General features: G+C 37.1%; 1 protein-coding gene across 2 annotated transcripts; it reads left to right on the top strand.

Moving 5' to 3' along the window:
* The first annotated feature begins 728 nt into the window (after positions 1–728).
* LOC139141899 (uncharacterized) lies at positions 729–19,491 on the top strand. Of its 2 annotated transcripts, none has more exons than XM_070711657.1 (5): positions 729–1,264; positions 14,017–14,117; positions 14,901–15,100; positions 15,415–15,544; positions 17,279–19,491. In XM_070711657.1, the coding sequence occupies exons 1-5, from the start codon at positions 820–822 to the stop codon at positions 18,104–18,106; spliced, it is 1,704 nt and encodes a 567-aa protein (XP_070567758.1). In that variant the 5' UTR covers positions 729–819; the 3' UTR covers positions 18,107–19,491. The 2 variants fall into 2 exon arrangements, with proteins under 2 accessions (XP_070567758.1, XP_070567759.1); XM_070711658.1 differs by lacking the exon at positions 729–1,264 and adding an exon at positions 12,822–13,108 and having other exon boundaries at positions 17,279–19,452.
* Positions 19,492–20,931: the final 1,440 nt, after the last annotated feature.

Below are 20,931 nucleotides of genomic sequence, written 5' to 3' on the forward strand. Positions count from 1 at the left end.
TTGGTAAGGTTTTATACATGTAAATGTTTTTCTCATTGCTTTAAAGTTTTCACCACTGTTTACAATGCACTATAATGTTAGATTCATTAAGAGGTATTAAATGATCGACATGGAGTAATATATGCTGTTTGCTTGACGGTTTTGAAAGCGTTAAATATAGGGCATATTAACAATTCCCACAAAGTCAAAGTCACCGTGTGTGATAGAAGACTCGAGTTACTTCAATTACCGGTATATCATGTGCAATGAATATCATAAAACAAGGCGATTTCTCGGGGCTGGAGGAAATGGGCATGGAAGCATCCCCCCCCCCCCCGCGCCAATGTGGCAACAATTTATTTCTCTTTTCTGTCATTACTAGACAAAAGACATTACTGGATCATTTTTTCCTTCATCTTTACCTGCCGACAATGTTTTTCCAAAAATCCTACAGCCCCTCCCCAGAAATCAAATGGTTCTCCCCTTACAGCGCGGGTCTCATCGGAAGTTGCAGTTGTACTCCAAAATTCACAGATCGATGTTTGAGGCCCGGGTTCGAGGCAAGAGATAGCAGGCAAAGCTGACAAACGCAAATCATCGTCCGCTTGCACGGGCGGTTGTTAGTTAGACTACAGTCTCCCACAAAATAACGGATTTCGGGCGGCCGGACAAGGTACAAGAACCTTGGCAAGCGAAGAGGTACACAAATTTGACAAACGCCTCCCTCGAACAGCTGATTATGCACATGCGTGTTGGGTTTGTACAGTGTCTGGGTCAAATAGGGTCAGAGGTTAGAGCCATAAGTCTAGCTTTGGCTAGCAAAGCAACAAGACTGGGAGCATGGAAGACGATAGTGGTGGTGGTTCTAGCGACAACGGAAAGCGGACAATGAATACAGCCTCTTCTCCTGATGACTTTGGCAAAGATGTTGGATGTGACTGGCCGGGACCTAAAAAGCGACGATTACGTAAACCATCTTCATCGTATTTCAGCCTTCGTGGCTCCTCTTCATCCAGTGCCAGTGACTATCATCAAAATGTGAAGACACATTGCCCTTCAACTTGCCAGTGGCAGTTGGATCATTTCTCAAGGTTGAATTTTTACATACACAATGTTGTGAGCCCTTGCCATGGGTATCTGTACAAAGACATGTTCGTCGCATTGCTAAGTGATCCCATCATGGGCATGCTATTTGCTCCGTTGTCTGCCAAAGACAGTGATGTTCTTCGAGGCCCAAACATTGTGGATAACATGATGCTACAAGCTATGCGCACCCAGTTCTCAGGTATTTTACATGATGGCACTAAACAACAACAATAACAACAACAACAACAACAACAACAATAGCATCAACAACAACTATAGCTACAACAGCAACACTAATAATGATTATTATTGTTATCATCATCATCACCATCATCACCATCATCACCACCACCGCAACCATCACGATCATCATTATCATAATCGATACCAACTTCCAAGGCATTACCAACTGACCTGCCGCATAATGGCATGTTCATGCATTGATGTTTTTTGCTGATTTTTTGTCAGTTTCGCCCAGAAAATCTCATAAACTTTGTGTGTGAATAGTTTTAATACAGAGTTAGTACATCACTTGAGCCAAAACACCATATTCAGATATGGTCAAATGTTATGAAATCACTATTCACATAATGTTTGATTGGTCTTCCCTAAGTTTTGTCAAATAATCTTTGCTGAAACAGCATATGTGATGGCTTGCAGGTACATAGACTAGTTTCTGTGAGATACATGGTTTTCAGTAAGTCCCCAAGGAAAATGCTGATTGAGTCAATTATTGTGAAAGAAGCTTTGCCATTGATGTATATAGCAATCTGGTCATCTTGGTCAAATTCTTCCACTGTTGACTGCATATTTATGTGAAACCATATAGCATATCATACATAGCTGTTTCTCAAAAGGATGTGTTAGAACTTAATTTTAAAGGCAATGCACAAATGATCTCACTGACAATCACGGTCCCTCATTTTGTGGAAGGACCTTGTGGCAATATGGTGGATTATAAGTAAATTGAGATCAGTTTTATTTGTGCAGTGATTTTATGCCTCCATAAAATTTGGTGTTTTGGCATACACCTTAGTGCCTTAAAATGTTTAGACTAAGCATGACATCTCAATACTTATTTCAGTTTTCTTTTTTTTTTTTTTTTTTTTTTTTTTTTTTTTTTTTTTTTTTTTTTTTTTTTATTTAGTTCAATATAAGCTTTCGTGACAGATACATCAAAATGCTACAAAAAGCTACAATATCTTAGGTTTCTAAGTAAATTTAAAGTATGTTTCTGTTTGAACAATCTTTTCCACTCAGAATATTATCTTATTTAATTACGAGTAGCAATCTGTTTTGTTTTACTCTTGTAAATAATCCTGCAGAAGTTTTTTCCAAAGAGGGAGGAAAATTTTGTAATTGTTTACTTTGTGGATCATATACCTGAAATACAAGTATTTATAAAACAAATCGTACGATAGTACTGATTTGCAACAGTCCCTCTTCGTTCGAAAATGAACCCAGGATGAGAAAATACAATATTTTGCAAGCGTGATAATAAAATTGACAAATCTGATTAAAATTGAGTCTTGAAGAGGCTTATATCCAAAAACAATGAGATGAAGGTCTACAGAAATACGCATATCAATTCTATGTAATAATGATGTAACTCGGTCCCAAAAATTCCCTAGTTTTTTGCAGTTTATAAACATATGCTCGTACGAGTCTGGGACATTACAAATTTTACATTTTTCACAAGTTTCAATTCTCCATCTTCGTAAGTTGGGCCCATTGGGCAAAATGTTGTGAATGATTTGAAATTAAATTCAGCCAATTTTCTATCATTTGTAAGTCCAACAGTTTGATTAATCCAGATTGTCTTCCACTGAGAGAGGGAGTAAATTTTAATTTTTTGATTCAAACATTTTCTCTATAGGGGGGAACAAAGCGTTTGGATATAAATATTGTATAAAAATACTTCGAAGATAATTTTGAAAGGTTTTGTGGAAGAAAGAATTTGTTTCCATGTACAACTAGAAAGCTGTGGATGCGTTGAAAATGGTCAAGTCGAGTCCCTATAAGCTTCGTTTTCCAACTGGAAGGGAGAGATTTCTTAACAATGCTTATTTCGGAAATCCAATTTCTTTTATCTCTCAAATTATTAACAATATTTTCAGTTTCTATAAAACCTATATCATGATCTATAATATCATTTACATAAATAATATTTGACTTAACCCAACTCTCAAAAAACAGACTTTTACCGTTGTATAAAATGTGTTCATTCCCCCATATTATTTGATTGCGTATATCTAAATGGGTAGGGTCGAGCAGGTTTTCCTGCCACCACCAGCCTCATGCCATACTTTGATAATCTGTCTGTAAAACTCAGGTTTAAAATGGTCAAGGTAAGGAAAGACTTTATAGCTACGATAATTAAATTTGAATATCAAAAGATCAGGTCCAAACTGTTCAAATCTATTGAAGGGAATTGCTTTCCACTTGGCGTTATCTGTGGTGAATAACCTCCTCACCCATGATGCAAGCAAAGATTGCTGCAAACTGAAAATATCCGGCATATTCATACCGCCCTTTGAAGTTCACCTATCATTGTCTTTCTTTTAATTTTGTCATTTGCTCCATTCCAAAGAAAATTATACAATAAACGATTTATTTGTTGAAGATACATGTCTGGACATCCAAGTGTTGTCATGGTAAATAATATTTGTGGTATAGCAAGGGATTTAATGATGGTAATTTTGCCATAAAGGGTTAATTTTCTATTTCCCCAGACTTCTAATATTGATTTAAGTCTCTGTATTTTTTTCTCCCAATTTAAAAGAAGTAATTTCGCATGGTCATATCCGAAGTAGATCCCTAATGATTTTATCGGTTCCTTTTCCCAAACAAGTCCAGCTGGTTTATCTTCCCGATTTTTCCAGTTTCCCAGCCATAAACCTTGTGATTTTGTGATATTCAGTTTCAAACCCGATAACTCACCAAATTGTGTGACTACAGCAATTGAAGCAGGAATTGATGTATCATCAGAAACAAAAGTGTGGTATCGTCGGCAACTTGAGATATTTTAATCTCTACTCTGTTTGGATAATTAGTGACACTGTTAATTGGGATACTCAGACCATGTATTTCTGTATTTTGTCTTACATACAGGCCATAATTTCGACTGTAAGCAGAAAGAGAAGTGCAGAAAGTGGACATCCTTGTCGGATACCTCTGTTCAACTTAAAATATGAGGTACTCCATCCATTGTTGATGATGCTGCTTTCACAACGATAATAAATAGTTTTGATATAGTGAAAAACTGTGTACCAAAGCCAAATTTAGTGAGCACTTCAAATAAGAAGTTCCATTCTAATGAGTCGAAGGCTTTTGAGAAATCAAGGAATAAAATAGCTCCATTCAATCTTCGTCGTCTGCATAATCAATGATGTCTTTGATTAAACGAATATTTTGTCCAATGTAGCGGCCTTTTATGTATGCAGTTTGGTCCGTATTAATAATATGAGGTAAAGTAATTTGGAGTCTTCGAGCAAGTGCAAGTGCTAATATTTTATAATCAGTATTTAAAAGACTAATTGGTCTCCAATTGTTCAGTGATTCACGATCATCTTTTTTATGCAAAAGACGAATTGTGGCTCGACTCTGAGAGCTGGATAATTCACCTGTTTTCAAATCCTTCAACATATGAATTGTAGACAAGTGGTCCAACAAAGTCCCAGCAACGTTTGTAGAATTCCGCTGGTAGCCCATCTGGGCCAGGAGTTTTGCCATTTTTCAAGTTTTCAACTGCTTTTGTGCATTCATGAAAAGAAAGTGTCAAGTCACAAATTTTCCTTTCATTGTCTGTTACACGTTCTGGGGTGTTAATTCGTTCTAGATAGCTCCGTATTTCATTGGTTGGGATGTTGGTGAGCAATACAAGTGTTTGTAAAAATTCAAGCAGCAGTCCAAGATTTGGTCAGTAGAATTTACAGATGTTCCATTGTATTTTAATGACTCTATCGTATTCTGTGCATTACGACGGCGTTCCAAGTTCAAAAAATATTTAGTGCATTTCTCTCCTTGCATTGACCAGGTGGCTCTAGCTCTCACTCGGGCACCTTCCAATTGCTTATCATACAGTGTTTGGATTTCTGTTTTAAGGGTACTATATTCAGCAAGTAAGCTGGAGTCAAGTGTTTCATCTATTTTTTCCTCAATCGACTGCAATTCTTTCTCAAGTTCATTGTACCTGTTTTCCTTTTTGCGGATGCATTTTGGGAGTACAGTATACTAAAATGTTTAATTCTCTTTTTTATGATGTCCCATAGGAGCTTTTTCGAAATATCATTTAATTCAGACACTGTATCTTCTACCACTCTTTTAACACCCTTGATGTTGGCAGTATGGGTGTGTGAGCTAGGTGATGACTCAGAGGAGATGACGCAAGTAGATTTGATAGCGATAATGAGCAAGGGTAGGGAGCAGGTGCAGATTGGCTACCATTAGTGTGTGACATCATAGCTGATGATAAGGCGAAGCAGTGGTGTGATACAGCCTGTGTGAATCAGTGATGGCCTTGGTCTCAACTTCCCTACTCCACATTTATGACAATTACAGCAAAGCCATAATCACCCATTATCACAAAGAAACGACACAGTAAATTCCATGAAATTTGCTGCTTTATAAAACATTAATCGAAAATTGTTAATCAGAAGTTTTTAAAAAGACAAAGGTTTATTTTTTTATATTTTTGTGAAGGCAGTTGCATGTAGGTTTAGTTTTGGGAATATTTGAAGAAAATTTGTAAAGTTATTGTTTTCAGTACATCAAAGTTTTTTGTCGTAGTTTATTTATCTGTAAATATTCCCAACAATTTGTAAATATTTTTAAGTTCGGTAACAATCTGCTACTTTATGGTCATTGGTAAGGTTTTATACATGTAAATGTTTTCTCATTGCTTTAAAGTTTTCACCACTGTTTACAATGCACTATAATGTTAGATTCATTAAGAGGTATTTAATGATCGACATGGAGTAATATATGCTGTTTGCTTGACGGTTTTGAAAGCGTTAATATAGGGCATATTAACAATTCCCACAAAGTCAAAGTCACCGTGTGTGATAGAAGACTCGAGTTACTTCAATTACCGGTATATCATGTGCAATGAATATCATAAAACAAGGCGATTTCTCGGGGCTGGAGGAAATGGGCATGGAAGCATCCCCCCCCCCCCCGCGCCAATGTGGCAACAATTTATTTCTCTTTTCTGTCATTACTAGACAAAAAGACATTACTGGATCATTTTTTCCTTCATCTTTACCTGCCGACAATGTTTTTCCAAAATCCTACAGCCCCTCCCCCAGAAATCAAATGGTTCTCCCCTTACACACAGCGCGGGTCTCATCGTTGCAAGTTGCAAGTTGTACACCAAAATTCACAGATCGATGTTTGAGGCAAGAGATGGCTGGCAAAGTGACAAACGCAAATCATCGTCCGCTCGCAGGTCGTTTGTTAGACTACAGTCTCCCACAAAATAACTGATTTCGGGCAGCCGGACAAATACAAGAACCTTGGCAAGCGAAGAGGTACGCAAATATGACAAACGCCTCCCTCGAACAGCTGATTACTGCACATGCGTGTTGGGTTTGTACAGTGTCAATTTTTTTTACAGTGTCTGGGTCAAATAGGGTCAGAGGTTAGAGCCATAAGTCTAGCTTTGGCTAGCAAAGCAACAAGACTGGGAGCATGGAAGACGATAGTGGTGGTGGTTCTAGCGACAACGGAAAGCGGACAATGAATACAGCCTCTTCTCCTGATGACTTTGGCAAAGATGTTGGATGTGACTGGCCGGGACCTAAAAAGCGACGATTACGTAAACCATCTTCATCGTATTTCAGCCTTCGTGGCTCCTCTTCATCCAGTGCCAGTGACTATCATCAAAATGTGAAGACACATTGCCCTTCAACTTGCCAGTGGCAGTTGGATCATTTCTCAAGGTTGAATTTTTACATACACAATGTTGTGAGCCCTTGCCATGGGTATCTGTACAAAGACATGTTTGTCGCATTGCTAGTGATCCCATCATGGGCATGCTATTTGCTCCGTTGTCTGCCAAAGACAGTGATGTTCTTCGAGGCCCAAACATTGTGGATAACATGATGCTACAAGCTATGCGCACCCAGTTCTCAGGTATTTTACATGATGGCACTAAACAACAACAATAACAACAACAACAACAACAACAACAATAGCATCAACAACAACTATAGCTACAACAGCAACACTAATAATGATTATTATTGTTATCATCATCATCACCATCATCACCATCATCACCACCACCGCAACCATCACGATCATCATTATCATAATCGATACCAACTTCCAAGGCATTACCAACTGACCTGCCGCATAATGGCATGTTCATGCATTGATGTTTTTGCTGATTTTTTGTCAGTTTCGCCCAGAAAATCTCATAAACTTTGTGTGTGAATAGTTTTAATACAGAGTTAGTACATCACTTGAGCCAAAACACCATATTCAGATATGGTCAAATGTTATGAAATCACTATTCACATAATGTTTGATAGGTCTTCCCTAAGTTTTGTCAAATAATCTTTGCTCAAACAGCATATGTGATGGCTTGCAGGTACATAGACTAGTTTCTGTGAGATACATGGTTTTCAGTAAGTCCCAAAGGAAAATGCTGAATTGAGTCAAATTATTGTGAAAGAAGCTTTGCCATTGATGTATACCATAGCAATCATCTTGGTCAAAATTCTTCCACTGTTGACTGCAATATGTGAAACCATAGAGCATATCATACATAGCTGTTTCTCAAAAGGATGTGTTAGAACTTAAAGGCAATGCACAAATGATCTAACTGACAATCACGGTCCCTCATTTTGTCTAAGGACCTTGTGGCAATATGGTGGATAAGTAAATTGAGATCAGTTTTATTTGTGCAGTGATTTTATGCCTCCATAAAATTTGGTGTTTTGGCATACACCTTAGTGCCTTAAATGTTTAGACTAAGCATGACATCTCAATACTTATTTCAGTTTTCTTTTTTTGTTTTTTTTTTTTTTTTTTTTTTTTTTTTTTTTTTTTATTTAGTTCAATATAAAGCTTTCGTGACAGATACATCAAAATGCTACAAAAAGCTACAATATCTTAGGTTTCTAAGTAAATTTAAAGTATGTTTCTGTTTGAACAATCTTTTCCACTCAGAATATTATCTTATTTAATTACGAGTAGCAATCTGTTTTGTTTTACTCTTGTAAATAATCCTGCAGAAGTTTTTTCCAAAGAGGGAGGAAAATTTTGTAATTGTTTACTTTGTGGATCATATACCTGAAATACAAGTATTTATAAAACAAATCGTACGATAGTACTGATTTGCAACAGTCCCTCTTCGTTCGAAAATGAACCCAGGATGAGAAAATACAATATTTTGCAAGCGTGATAATAAAATTGACAAATCTGATTAAAATTGAGTCTTGAAGAGGCTTATATCCAAAAACAATGAGATGAAGGTCTACAGAAATACGCATATCAATTCTATGTAATAATGATGTAACTCGGTCCCAAAAATTCCCTAGTTTTTTGCAGTTTATAAACATATGCTCGTACGAGTCTGGGACATTACAAATTTTACATTTTTCACAAGTTTCAATTCTCCATCTTCGTAAGTTGGGCCCATTGGGCAAAATGTTGTGAATGATTTTGAAATTAAATTCAGCCAATTTTCTATCATTTGTAAGTCCAACAGTTTGATTAATCCAGATTGTCTTCCACTGAGAGAGGGAGTAAATTTTAATTTTTTGATTCAAAACATTTTCTCTATAGGGGGGAACAAAGCGTTTGGATTAAATATTGTATAAAATACTTCGAAGATAATTTTGAAAGGTTTTGTGGAAGAAAGAATTTGTTTCCATGTACAACTAGAAAGCTGTGGATGCGTTGAAAATGGTCAAGTCGAGTCCCTATAAGCTTCGTTTTCCAACTGGAAGGGAGAGATTTCTTAACAATGCTTATTTCGGAAATCCAATTTCTTTTATCTCTCAATTATTAACAATATTTTCAGTTTCTATAAAACCTATATCATGATCTATAATATCATTTACATAAATAATATTTGACTTAACCCAACTCTCAAAAAACAGACTTTTACCGTTGTATAAAATGTGTTCATTCCCCCATATTATTTGATTGCGTATATCTAAATGGGTAGGGTCGAGCAGGTTTTCCTGCCCACCACCAGCCTCATGCCATACTTTGATAATCTGTCTGTAAAACTCAGGTTTAAAATGGTCAAGGTAAGGAAAGACTTTATAGCTACGATAATTAAATTTGAATATCAAAAGATCAGGTCCAAACTGTTCAAATCTATTGAAGGGAATTGCTTTCCACTTGGCGTTATCTGTGGTGAATAACCTCCTCACCCATGATGCAAGCAAAGATTGCTGCAAACTGAAAATATCCGGCATATTCATACCGCCCTTTGAAGTTCACCTATCATTGTCTTTCTTTTAATTTTGTCATTTGCTCCATTCCAAAGAAAATTATACAATAAACGATTTATTTGTTGAAGATACATGTCTGGACATCCAAGTGTTGTCATGGTAAATAATATTTGTGGTATAGCAAGGGATTTAATGATGGTAATTTTGCCATAAAGGGTTAATTTTCTATTTCCCCAGACTTCTAATATTGATTTAAGTCTCTGTATTTTTTTCTCCCAATTTAAAAGAAGTAATTTCGCATGGTCATATCCGAAGTAGATCCCTAATGATTTTATCGGTTCCTTTTCCCAAACAAGTCCAGCTGGTTTATCTTCCCGATTTTTCCAGTTTCCCAGCCATAAACCTTGTGATTTTGTGATATTCAGTTTCAAACCCGATAACTCACCAAATTGTGTGACTACAGCAATTGAAGCAGGAATTGATGTATCATCAGAAACAAAAGTGTGGTATCGTCGGCAACTTGAGATATTTTAATCTCTACTCTGTTTGGATAATTAGTGACACTGTTAATTGGGATACTCAGACCATGTATTTCTGTATTTTGTCTTACATGACGGCCATAATTTCGACTGTAAGCAGAAAGAGAAGTGCAGAAAGTGGACATCCTTGTCGGATACCTCTGTTCAACTTAAAATATGAGGTACTCCATCCATTGTTGATGATGCTGCTTTCACAACGATAATAAATAGTTTTGATATAGTGAATAAACTGTGTACCAAAGCCAAATTTAGTGAGCACTTCAAATAAGAAGTTCCATTCTAATGAGTCGAAGGCTTTGAGAAATCAAGGAATAAAATAGCTCCATTCATTCTTCGTCGTCTGCATAATCAATGATGTCTTTGATTAAACGAATATTTTGTCCAATGTAGCGGCCTTTTATGTATGCAGTTTGGTCCGTATTAATAATATGAGGTAAAGTAATTTGGAGTCTTCGAGCAAGTGCAAGTGCTAATATTTTATAATCAGTATTTAAAAGACTAATTGGTCTCCAATTGTTCAGTGATTCACGATCATCTTTTTTATGCAAAAGACGAATTGTGGCTCGACTCTGAGAGCTGGATAATTCACCTGTTTCAAATCCTTCAACATATGAATTGTAGACAAGTGGTCCAACAAAGTCCCAGCAACGTTTGTAGAATTCCGCTGGTAGCCCATCTGGGCCAGGAGTTTTGCCATTTTTCAAGTTTTCAACTGCTTTTGTGCATTCATGAAAAGAAAGTGTCAAGTCACAAATTTTCCTTTCATTGTCTGTTACACGTTCTGGGGTGTTAATTCGTTCTAGATAGCTCCGTATTTCATTGGTTGGGATGTTGGTGGAGCAATACAAGTGTTTGTAAAAATTCAAGCAGCAGTCCAGATTTGGTCAGTAGAATTTACAGATGTTCCATTGTATTTTAATGACTCTATCGTATTCTGTGCATTACGACGGCGTTCCAAGTTCAAAAAATATTTAGTGCATTTCTCTCCTTGCATTGACCAGGTGGCTCTAGCTCTCACTCGGGCACCTTCCAATTGCTTATCATACAGTGTTTGGATTTCTGTTTTAAGGGTACTATATTCAGCAAGTAAGCTGGAGTCAAGTGTTTCATCTATTTTTTCCTCAATCGACTGCAATTCTTTCTCAAGTTCATTGTACCTGTTTTTCCTTTTGCGGATGCATTTGGGAGTACAGTATACTAACATGTTTAATTCTCTTTTTTATGATGTCCCATAGGAGCTTTTTCGAAATATCATTTAATTCAGACACTGTATCTTCTACCACTCTTTTAACACCCTTATGTTGGCAGTATGGGTGTGTGAGCTAGGTGATGACTCAGAGGAGATGACGCAAGTAGATTTGATAGCGATAATGAGCAAGGGTAGGGAGCAGGTGCAGATTGGCTACCATTAGTGTGTGACATCATAGCTGATGATAAGGCGAAGCAGTGGTGTGAAACAGCCTGCGTGAATCAGTGATGGCCTTGGTCTCTACTACGAATTCCCTACTCCACATTTATCATAATTACAGCAAAGCCATAATCACCCATTATCACAAAGAAACGACACAGTAAATTCCATGAATTTGCTGCTTTATAAAACAGTGATAGAAATTGTTAATCAGAAGTTTTAAAATAGACAAAGGTTTATTTTTGATATTTTTGTGAAGCACTGTTGCATGTAGGTTATTTTGGGGAATATTAGAAGAAATTTTGTAAAGTTGTTTTCAGTGCAACAAAGTTTTTTGTCGTAGTTTATTTATCTGTAAATATTCCCAAAAATTTGTAAAATATTTTTAAGTTCGGTAACAATTTGCTACTTTATGGTCATTGGTAAGGTTTTATACATGTAAATGTTTTTCTCATTGCTTTAAAGTTTTCACCACTGTTTACAATGCACTATAATGTTAGATTCATTAAGAGGTATTAAATGATCGACATGGAGTAATATATGCTGTTTGCTTGACGGTTTTGAAAGCGTTAAATATAGGGCATATAATTAACAATTCCCACAAAGTCAAAGTCACCGTGTGTGATAGAAGACTTGAGTTACTTCAATTACCGGTATATCATGTGCAATGAATATCATAAAACAAGGCGATTTCTTGGGGGCTGGAGGAAATGGGCATGGAAGCATTCCCCCCCCCCCCTCCGCCACTGTGGCAACAATTTTTTTCTCTTTTCTGTCATTACTAGACAAAAAGACATTACTGGATCATTTTTTCCTTCATCTTTACCTGCCGACAATGTTTTTCCAAAAATCCTACAGCCCCCCCCCCCGAAATCAAATGGTTCTCCCCTTACAGCGCGGGTCTCATCGGAAGTTGCAGTTGTACTCCAAAATTCACAGATCGATGTTTGAGGCCCGGGTTCGAGGCAAGAGATAGCAGGCAAAGCTGACAAACGCAAATCATCGTCCGCTTGCACGGGCGGTTGTTAGTTAGACTACAGTCTCCCACAAAATAACGGATTTCGGGCGGCCGGACAAGGTACAAGAACCTTGGCAAGCGAAGAGTACGCAAATCTGACAAACGCCTCCCTCGAACAGCTGATTACTGCACATGCGTGTTGGGTTTGTACAGTGTCTGGGTCAAATAGGGTCAGAGGTTAGAGCCATAAGTCTAGCTTTGGCTAGCAAAGCAACAAGACTGGGAGCATGGAAGACGATAGTGGTGGTGGTTCTAGCGACAACGGAAAGCGGACAATGAATACAGCCTCTTCTCCTGATGACTTTGGCAAAGATGTTGGATGTGACTGGCGGGACCTAAAAGCGACGATTACGTAAACCATCTTCATCGTATTTCAGCCTTCGTGGCTCCTCTTCATCCAGTGCCAGTGACTATCATCAAAATGTGAAGACACATTGCCCTTCAACTTGCCAGTGGCAGTTGGATCATTTCTCAAGGTTGAATTTTTACATACACAATGTTGTGAGCCCTTGCCATGGGTATCTGTACAAAGACATGTTCGTCGCATTGCTAAGTGATCCCATCATGGGCATGCTATTTGCTCCGTTGTCTGCCAAAGACAGTGATGTTCTTCGAGGCCCAAACATTGTGGATAACATGATGCTACAAGCTATGCGCACCCAGTTCTCAGGTATTTTACATGATGGCACTAAACAACAACAACAACAACAACAACAACAACAACAGTAATAGCATCAACAACAACTATAGCTACAACAGCAACACTAATAATGATTATTATTGTTATCATCATCATCATCATCATCATCATCATCACCACCACCACACCCATCACGATCATCATTATCATAATCGATACCAACTTCCAAGGCATTACACTAGTACCAACTGACACGCATAATGGCATGTTCATGCATTGATGTTTTTGCTGATTTTTGATCAGTTTCCGCCAGAAAATCTCATAAACTTTGTGTGTGAATAGTTTTAATATAGAGTTAGCACATCACTTGAGCCAAAACACCACATTCAGATATGGTCAAATGTTATGAAATCACTATTCACATAATGTTTGATAGGTCTTCCCTAAGTTTTGTCAAATAATCTTTGCTCAAACAGCATATGTGATGGCTTGCAGGTACATAGACTAGTTTCTGTGAGATACATGGTTTTCAGTAAGTCCCAAAGGAAAATGCTGAATTGAGTCAAATTATTGTGAAAGAAGCTTTGCCATTGATGTATATAGCAATCTGGTCATCTTGGTCAAAATTCTTCCACTGTTGACTGCATATTTATGTGAAACCATATAGCATATCATACATAGCTGTTTCTCAAAAGGATGTGTTAGAACTTAAAGGCAATGCACAAATGATCTCACTGACAATCACGGTCCCTCATTTTGTGGAAGGACCTTGTGGCAATATGGTGGATTATAAGTTAATTGAGATCAGTTTTATTTGTGCAGTGATTTTATGCCTCCATAAAATTTTTGTGTTTTGGCATACACCTCAGTGCCTTAAAATGTTTAGACCAAGCATGACATCTCAATACTTACTTCAGTTTTCTTGATTGTTTTGATAGTTAATGATCCAGTGATAATGTATACCGAGGAATTATTCAATAAATTGAAGTCATGTGGTGCAGTACCTGTCAAAGATATGGCTGACTTCAATAACTTTTTTGTAAGTACAAGTATGCGTTCTGTATTCCGGTTATAATTTACCATTATTGCAAAAATAATAATGTTGCTGTTTTTCATATTCGTTGTTATGCCACCAAATCCCTGAATGTGCATCAATATTCATTATAACATGATCAAAACACATAATGTTCATACAATGGTTTGTAACTCTAAAATAAAAAGGACATATTCATGGTGTTGGAGAAGTAAAAGGCATGTGTTGTTGCATGTTAGAAAAGCCATACCCCATTTCAAACTCAAAATCTTGTTATTTCAGAATCCCATTTTAGACCCATATGACCTTTGACCAGGATCAAAAGTTGTGTCTTCAAAATTCTTACAGCTTTACAGGTTGAAAACTAAGTGCAGGCACACCTGGAATACAAAGCCTGTCACAAATCCATTGTCTCCCGGCCAAACCAAAATTTGCTAAAATATTTATCAAAAAATTAAAACTTTTGGTGCAAGGACACGTTTGACTTCAGCACAATTCGGCATCATTAAAAAGATCCCACTAGACCCTCGCTACACTGAAATTTACACCTCAAATTTAGGCAAAGCCAGCTTAAAAATTCTGCAAGGTTGGCATTTACATATGTGGGAGTGCAGCCCCCACCCTACCGTACATGAAGTGGTTTTGTTCATTTGTGGCAAAAGAATAGTGGTATTACTGCATATGTCAAGCCAATAACATTGAAAAGGTGAAGGTCAGACCAACTCATTCTTGTAATGCAGTGACATGTAAATGTAATAAGCATGTTGTCATTTTGTTTTTATTACACAGCAATCCATGCATGCAATATCTCCTACCATAGATGCTGGATCGCTGTCACAGTATGTTCTGCAATTGATTGAAGATGCGATAAGTGAAATCCAACACTTATATGTCACTAGTCACTCAGAAACAGATCTTGATCAAGTAATACAACTCATAATCAACATCATTTTGGCTAAAGAAAGTCTTCAGAAATACTTCAAGATTAGGTAAGACATTTTTGTGACCTCAAACCATTCATAAAAGTGACTAGTAGGACAACAAGTAAACTAATCTTGCATGTAAGATTGTACAGGGTAGTATTTTTATCAGCTTTCTCATTTAACAAATTGACTGTAGTGAGAGTGCAAGTTCAAAGAGAACAAACGTGTAAATCACCAGGTAGAAAAGAGGAATGTCAACAAACACTAATACCGGACTCTGGGGCAGGGGACTTCTTGATGGTGCTTGTTAAATGTATGTTCTGTTCAAAGGCTTTCTGTGGACATTCAATGATATTTAACAAGCACTCTTTGCTTTTCAGTGTACGTGAGGCAACAAAGGTATCTTTTACAGTTTGTGGTGAAAAGATGTCATCCGAAACAAACGTTCTTTTGGAATACAGATATAACTTCAATCATTTCAAGGAGATGGTCACAATTGCATTAAGTAAGGTATGTTGGTATACTAGTATTGTACAATATTGTAAAGAGAACATCATGTACCTGGTATTTTGGTCAGCATGTTGTGTTCTTTTCCTTCTCTCAAAGCAGCTTACTCCATTGTTCAAAAATTAATTTCGAAGTCTCCTTAGATGACCTCATTCAGAACTGATTGAATTATGAGGTGGGGGGGGGGGGGGGGGGGGGAATATGAATTGTTCAAATGAACATGTCAGTGTCAAAAATATGCAAAATGACATAAAAAAAGAGAAAATCCAGCAAATCGCTAAAACTCTTTCACAGGCCAGATTTTGTTTAAATTTAGTATGCAGGTTGTTTATGTGACTTTAGTTAGATTAAATCTTGGAGAAATTTTAATAGTTTTATTTTTAGGGCAATTTTTCCCGCTTTTGGTCAAAAAAACTTCTCCTCTAAAAGCGCTCATTCCATTGCCTCGAAATTGGTATGCATGATCTTAAGGTTGGTCTAGATTTGTTCAAATTGTGGTGAAATTTTCATAGATGTATCTTTGGCTAATTTTTTCCATTTTTGGTCAAAAAATAATTTTCACACGAAGTTGTGGTGTGATTGCTTTGAAACTTGATACTCTTGATTCCAGGCTCGTCTTCTGTCTGATTTCTTAAAATTGCGGTGAAATTCTCATATTTGTATTTTTGGGGCAATTTTTCTCATTTTGGTCAAGAACTAATTTTCTCTGAATTAAATATTCTGACTGCTTTGAAACTTGGTATGCATGTACCTAGAAGCAACCCTAATTGAGTAATTTCAAATTATGGGTGATTATCTTCATATTTGTATTTTTGGGGCAATTTTCCCAATTTTTGGTCAAGAAATCATTTTCTCTAAAATCGCTCATCCAATTGCTGTGAAACTTGGTATGCATGTTCCCAGGGGTAAACACAGTTAATACTCACTCTGGCCTACCACATTGAATCAAGTGTGAGCGAAGACGTGTCATTGACACTATGTTATTCTGTACTCTCTGTACACAGGTTACCTTGCCATGTACAAGCCAATTCTCACCCTGTAAAAATTTTAATTATTGTGCTGATGTACTTTCACACATAAATCCAGTGGAAAAGCGGCTAAAACATTTACCAGTAGTAAAGATGATGATTTGATAAACAAAACAAGGCAAAACTCATTTGCGAATGAGAAATGATCAACCAATCGAATCGCTGTGTGTTTAGCTTTGCTTTATACTTGTTCAAGTGTAGGTAGTCTTATGATAATCTTTAAACTGCTGACGGAGAAGCTGCATCTGTGAAGTATTGAAAGTAGTGGCATTTCTTTGTCATTTTGATGTGTTTCTTACAAGCCGATGTTAAGAATGGCCAGGGATTATCTTTCAGTGATAGAGTGTTTGAAGAGAAGTTTTTCAAGATGTTATTGAAATTAAATAAAAGTACAGATTCTTAACAACAAAATTCACTAGTTTGACAGAAACGTCGCCATCTGGATTGTCGTTAATAGGTTTATATTAATACGACAGATGTTTACAGGAATGTCATCACCCACAGCATTTTCATCTTGTCAATGAACTTACCGGTACATGCATTTTCCGATACATAATTGAACATGTCTACCATACCAGTAGTTGAAAACAATTAATATTTTGTATTTTGTGAGACAGTCAAATAAAAATGGCAACATAATTGGTTTATTTTAACAATAATTTACAAAAATACTTTCATCTTACAATAATTATGTTTTCTCTACTTTCAGAATAAAGCCCAACAACAGACTAGGAAATCTCAAAACCTCATGTACCCAATCATGCCTGCTTTGCACACTGCCTCTAACCTGTCAACGATGGAGCACCCACATGCATCGAGTGCAACTAGTGAAGGTGAACTACCAACAAGACAAGGTACATGCAGATCACGTGTACTCCATGACAGTGACCCAACGGAAGCAGTCCGTGTGTCCACTTCTACAGATACTGCAACCAATAGCAGTGTGCAGTCAGATGTGGGACGGGCATCCACATCTACTGCCATGCACAGTAGTCAACCACTGGCAATGGGACAACCTCCTGCAACCCATTGTAGAATGTCATCAGCAGCAGGACATGCTACCATATCATCTGCATGCCATAACTCAGAACTACCTGCAACAAGATATTCTCCCACATATATTTCAGCGCATGACAGTGAGCTGTCTCCAAAAGGACATTCGTGTACGTCTACTGTGATCCAGAGCCATAGATGCCAGCGCACAAGTACTAGCACACCACTGAAAGTGCCACAGATCATTGGGCAGTGTGTCAGTTTTGCAGATGAGTCGGCATTTGAATCGGAGGACTTCAAGATTGTCTACCATGTTTCTATGCATGGTTCATCCCGTGTGATTATCAACCGCACACACATTGCTAAGAGCACCCTGGAGCTCATGAAAGGACCATGTGAGATGCCACCAGCTGAGAAGTTGTCACCTTCATACATGACTTTTATGAACATTGATGTAAAGAATGAACCATTAAAGTGCTTCTATGCATTGTATTTAGCCTTTTCATGTCTAATTAAAGTTGCCAAAGATAAAATACATCTCTAAAAGATGAAATACATCTTTAAAATTCCAACAGCATGAGAGCATTAAATAAAGCTGATTCAGCTTAATGGTATTTAGTATTGTCATTTGATGAAAAAAAATTAACAGGTTAGAAAATTATTTTAATTTAAAAGAGTACTAGTGCAAGTACGCTTTATATGTCTGAAGTAAACCATGTACGTTAATTTTTAAAGATGTCTTTTCATTTCACAGATATTTTGTCTGTTTTCGATTATGCTTGATGAAGTCCACCATTACAACGACTTGTTAAAGCTAAGTTGTGTTTCCTCTCAAGTTCATACGCGTATCGGCTGCCACTTCTGAGACAGGCCAGAATTAATCTCTTTATCATGTAAATTAAAAGTTACCTTAAATGATGATTTAATGCCCATTTTTTTTGCAAATTGCAGTTTTTATACTGATATGTTCAGAGCAATTACTCACACTTTCATGGTTTGATCTTTTTGAATCAATTTCATTGAGAGTCAGGAATACTTTTATTTGTATATTGAAAAAAATATAGAATTCTTGAATAATTTGGATAGCAAGTTTAAATTCCTTTGATTTCATCCAGACATCTTGGTTTGACATCATATTTAGGGAAAGCTTAGAGATGCCAGCACTTACATCTACTGGTCAAAAAGGAGGCCCATTAAACGGTGTATTGATTCAGCCTCTTTACTCTATTCTTTGACAAGTCCATAAGTGTGACCAGCTGATCCAGTCGTCTGACCTCACGGGCTAGCAGTTATTTCTGTCCAAGCTAGAAATCTTTTTGCATCTATGATCCCAGTAGACTAGTGAATTTGGGAAAATTGATGAGGAGTTAGAACTTCTACAGCATGTACTTCCACAAAATACATTGGCTTTGCAAGACTGCAGCAAATTATGATTTTTTTTTTCAACATACAAGATTTTCTGAAAATGCTTGATTAGTTTGACAGTACAGGGTCACTCCACAAAACCGTGGACAGTATTAATTGAACATGATTTATAACTGTCTTGATTGTGGGGGCTAATAGATTTTGACATTGGATGAGCACCTTCAGAACAACTAGACCTAGGGGCTAGTGGATCTGAACAAGTCTGCTCACCCCTCAAACTCATTGAAGATTATGAGGGATCGGACTGGTGATTAAAGTTTTGTTCAGTGTTGGAGAAGATGTCAAAATCTTTCCCTTTACATATTCAAGAAACATGTAAACATGAAGTTCACAGTGTTTACTGCCATTAGCCATGATGGTTTTATGATGCAGAGGGTGCTGCCAACTTATAAAAGTTAAACTTTGTCAATATTAATCTTGCGTCATTTTAGTGTTGATATTGTCATTAAAGTGTCCTTACTTTTGAACAAAATTCAAGGCATATCAGCTCCATCTATTTTGTGATAGATCCTTCTCGGTGTTCTTTTTTAAAGAAGTGAAAGCTAATTTCACTTTAGAATTTTGAAACTTGTATCATGTTGTTGAATTAGTTGTGACAGATGCCTGACCTGTCTTATTATCGGACTCTGGTACCCTTCCTATGAAATTTCTTAGAAAAAGATATATATTGCATGCTTATGTATTAACAATCAAGACATGTTTTATGGTATATCCTATCCCAGCCCACAGCCAACACTAGACACTGTTAGTGGATGTTTTGTACTCAGTGCAGGAAAACATGTATATCTTTGTTCAGGCATGCTGTATATCATTCCCCTGCAGCTGTTTATTTTCTATCAGTGGGAAACACAGAGCGGATGTAGAAAGAACTTAGTGAAGGTGTTTCATTGTTTTTTGCTCGCTGTTGAACTGTCATTTCCTCCAGCCCAATATCACTTTGTCTGTGTTTAGGAGGCGTTAACCGTGTTTCGTGCACCCACTATGAATTTTCTGCTGTCCAGTTTTAAAAGCCTGTCAATGTAGACATATATTCTTGATGATAGCTTTTTTGAAAGGTATCCTTGTGGAATCTTTTTTCCCCGAAATCTTCCACCCCAGGATATCAAATGGTCCACCCCTAAGTACTATTGTACTACGTGGAGTATATTCACTTATCTGTTATCGATCAATGATTAGCAAGCACCAATGTACAAACATCTGTAAAATTCTCAGGCACCGCCCCCCCCCCCCAAAAAAAAGAGAATGGTGAGAGTTGTGACCGAACATATTTTCTCCGAGTCGGGAAATGTGCTTGCATAGGCTGATAAGTATGTTTAAACATTAATACAAGTGCAATTATAAAACTTACAGAATGAGTATATTCAATTATGCACACCGTGTGGGTTTACGACAAGTGGGTACAGGTGATTGGTGTAGGTATGCTGTAAAACGCTTCGAAGCACTTGCACAAATTCAACTCAAGGCTGGCATGCAACTCTGTTGTATATGCTTGGGTATGTTCCCGAAGCCATTAGATGTCGGATAACGGGATAAATACAGATGCAGAAAATTCGAGTACTAAGAGAGTGAACGTCAAGGTTAGCATCATCATTAGTTTAATACACTTATGGTGTCACGGCTAGTCATTTGACCTATGTATACATAATTTAATTGCAATTATAGCAAAGTGTAAATTGCAGTGACAAGTGTAATAACCGAGAAACAAAATTGCACTCCGTAGCATATATACTATGCTGCATAGCAAACTGTACGTGTCTCTGCAAGTGCAGTGGTCCGTATTATGCCAGGCCCGTTCGCGTGGGACTAACCACTGTATCGGCACGTCTCAATGTGATAGTATTATGACAGCCTTATCATCATCCAACATCGTATTAAAGACCAAGTTATTTATGAGTTAGGTCAAACAAGATAAGATTTTTAAGTGAATAGCCATAGCTCTTTATT

The sequence above is a fragment of the Ptychodera flava genome, chromosome 10 (genome assembly GCF_041260155.1).
Source record: "Ptychodera flava strain L36383 chromosome 10, AS_Pfla_20210202, whole genome shotgun sequence".
Lineage (NCBI taxonomy): Eukaryota > Metazoa > Hemichordata > Enteropneusta > Ptychoderidae > Ptychodera > Ptychodera flava.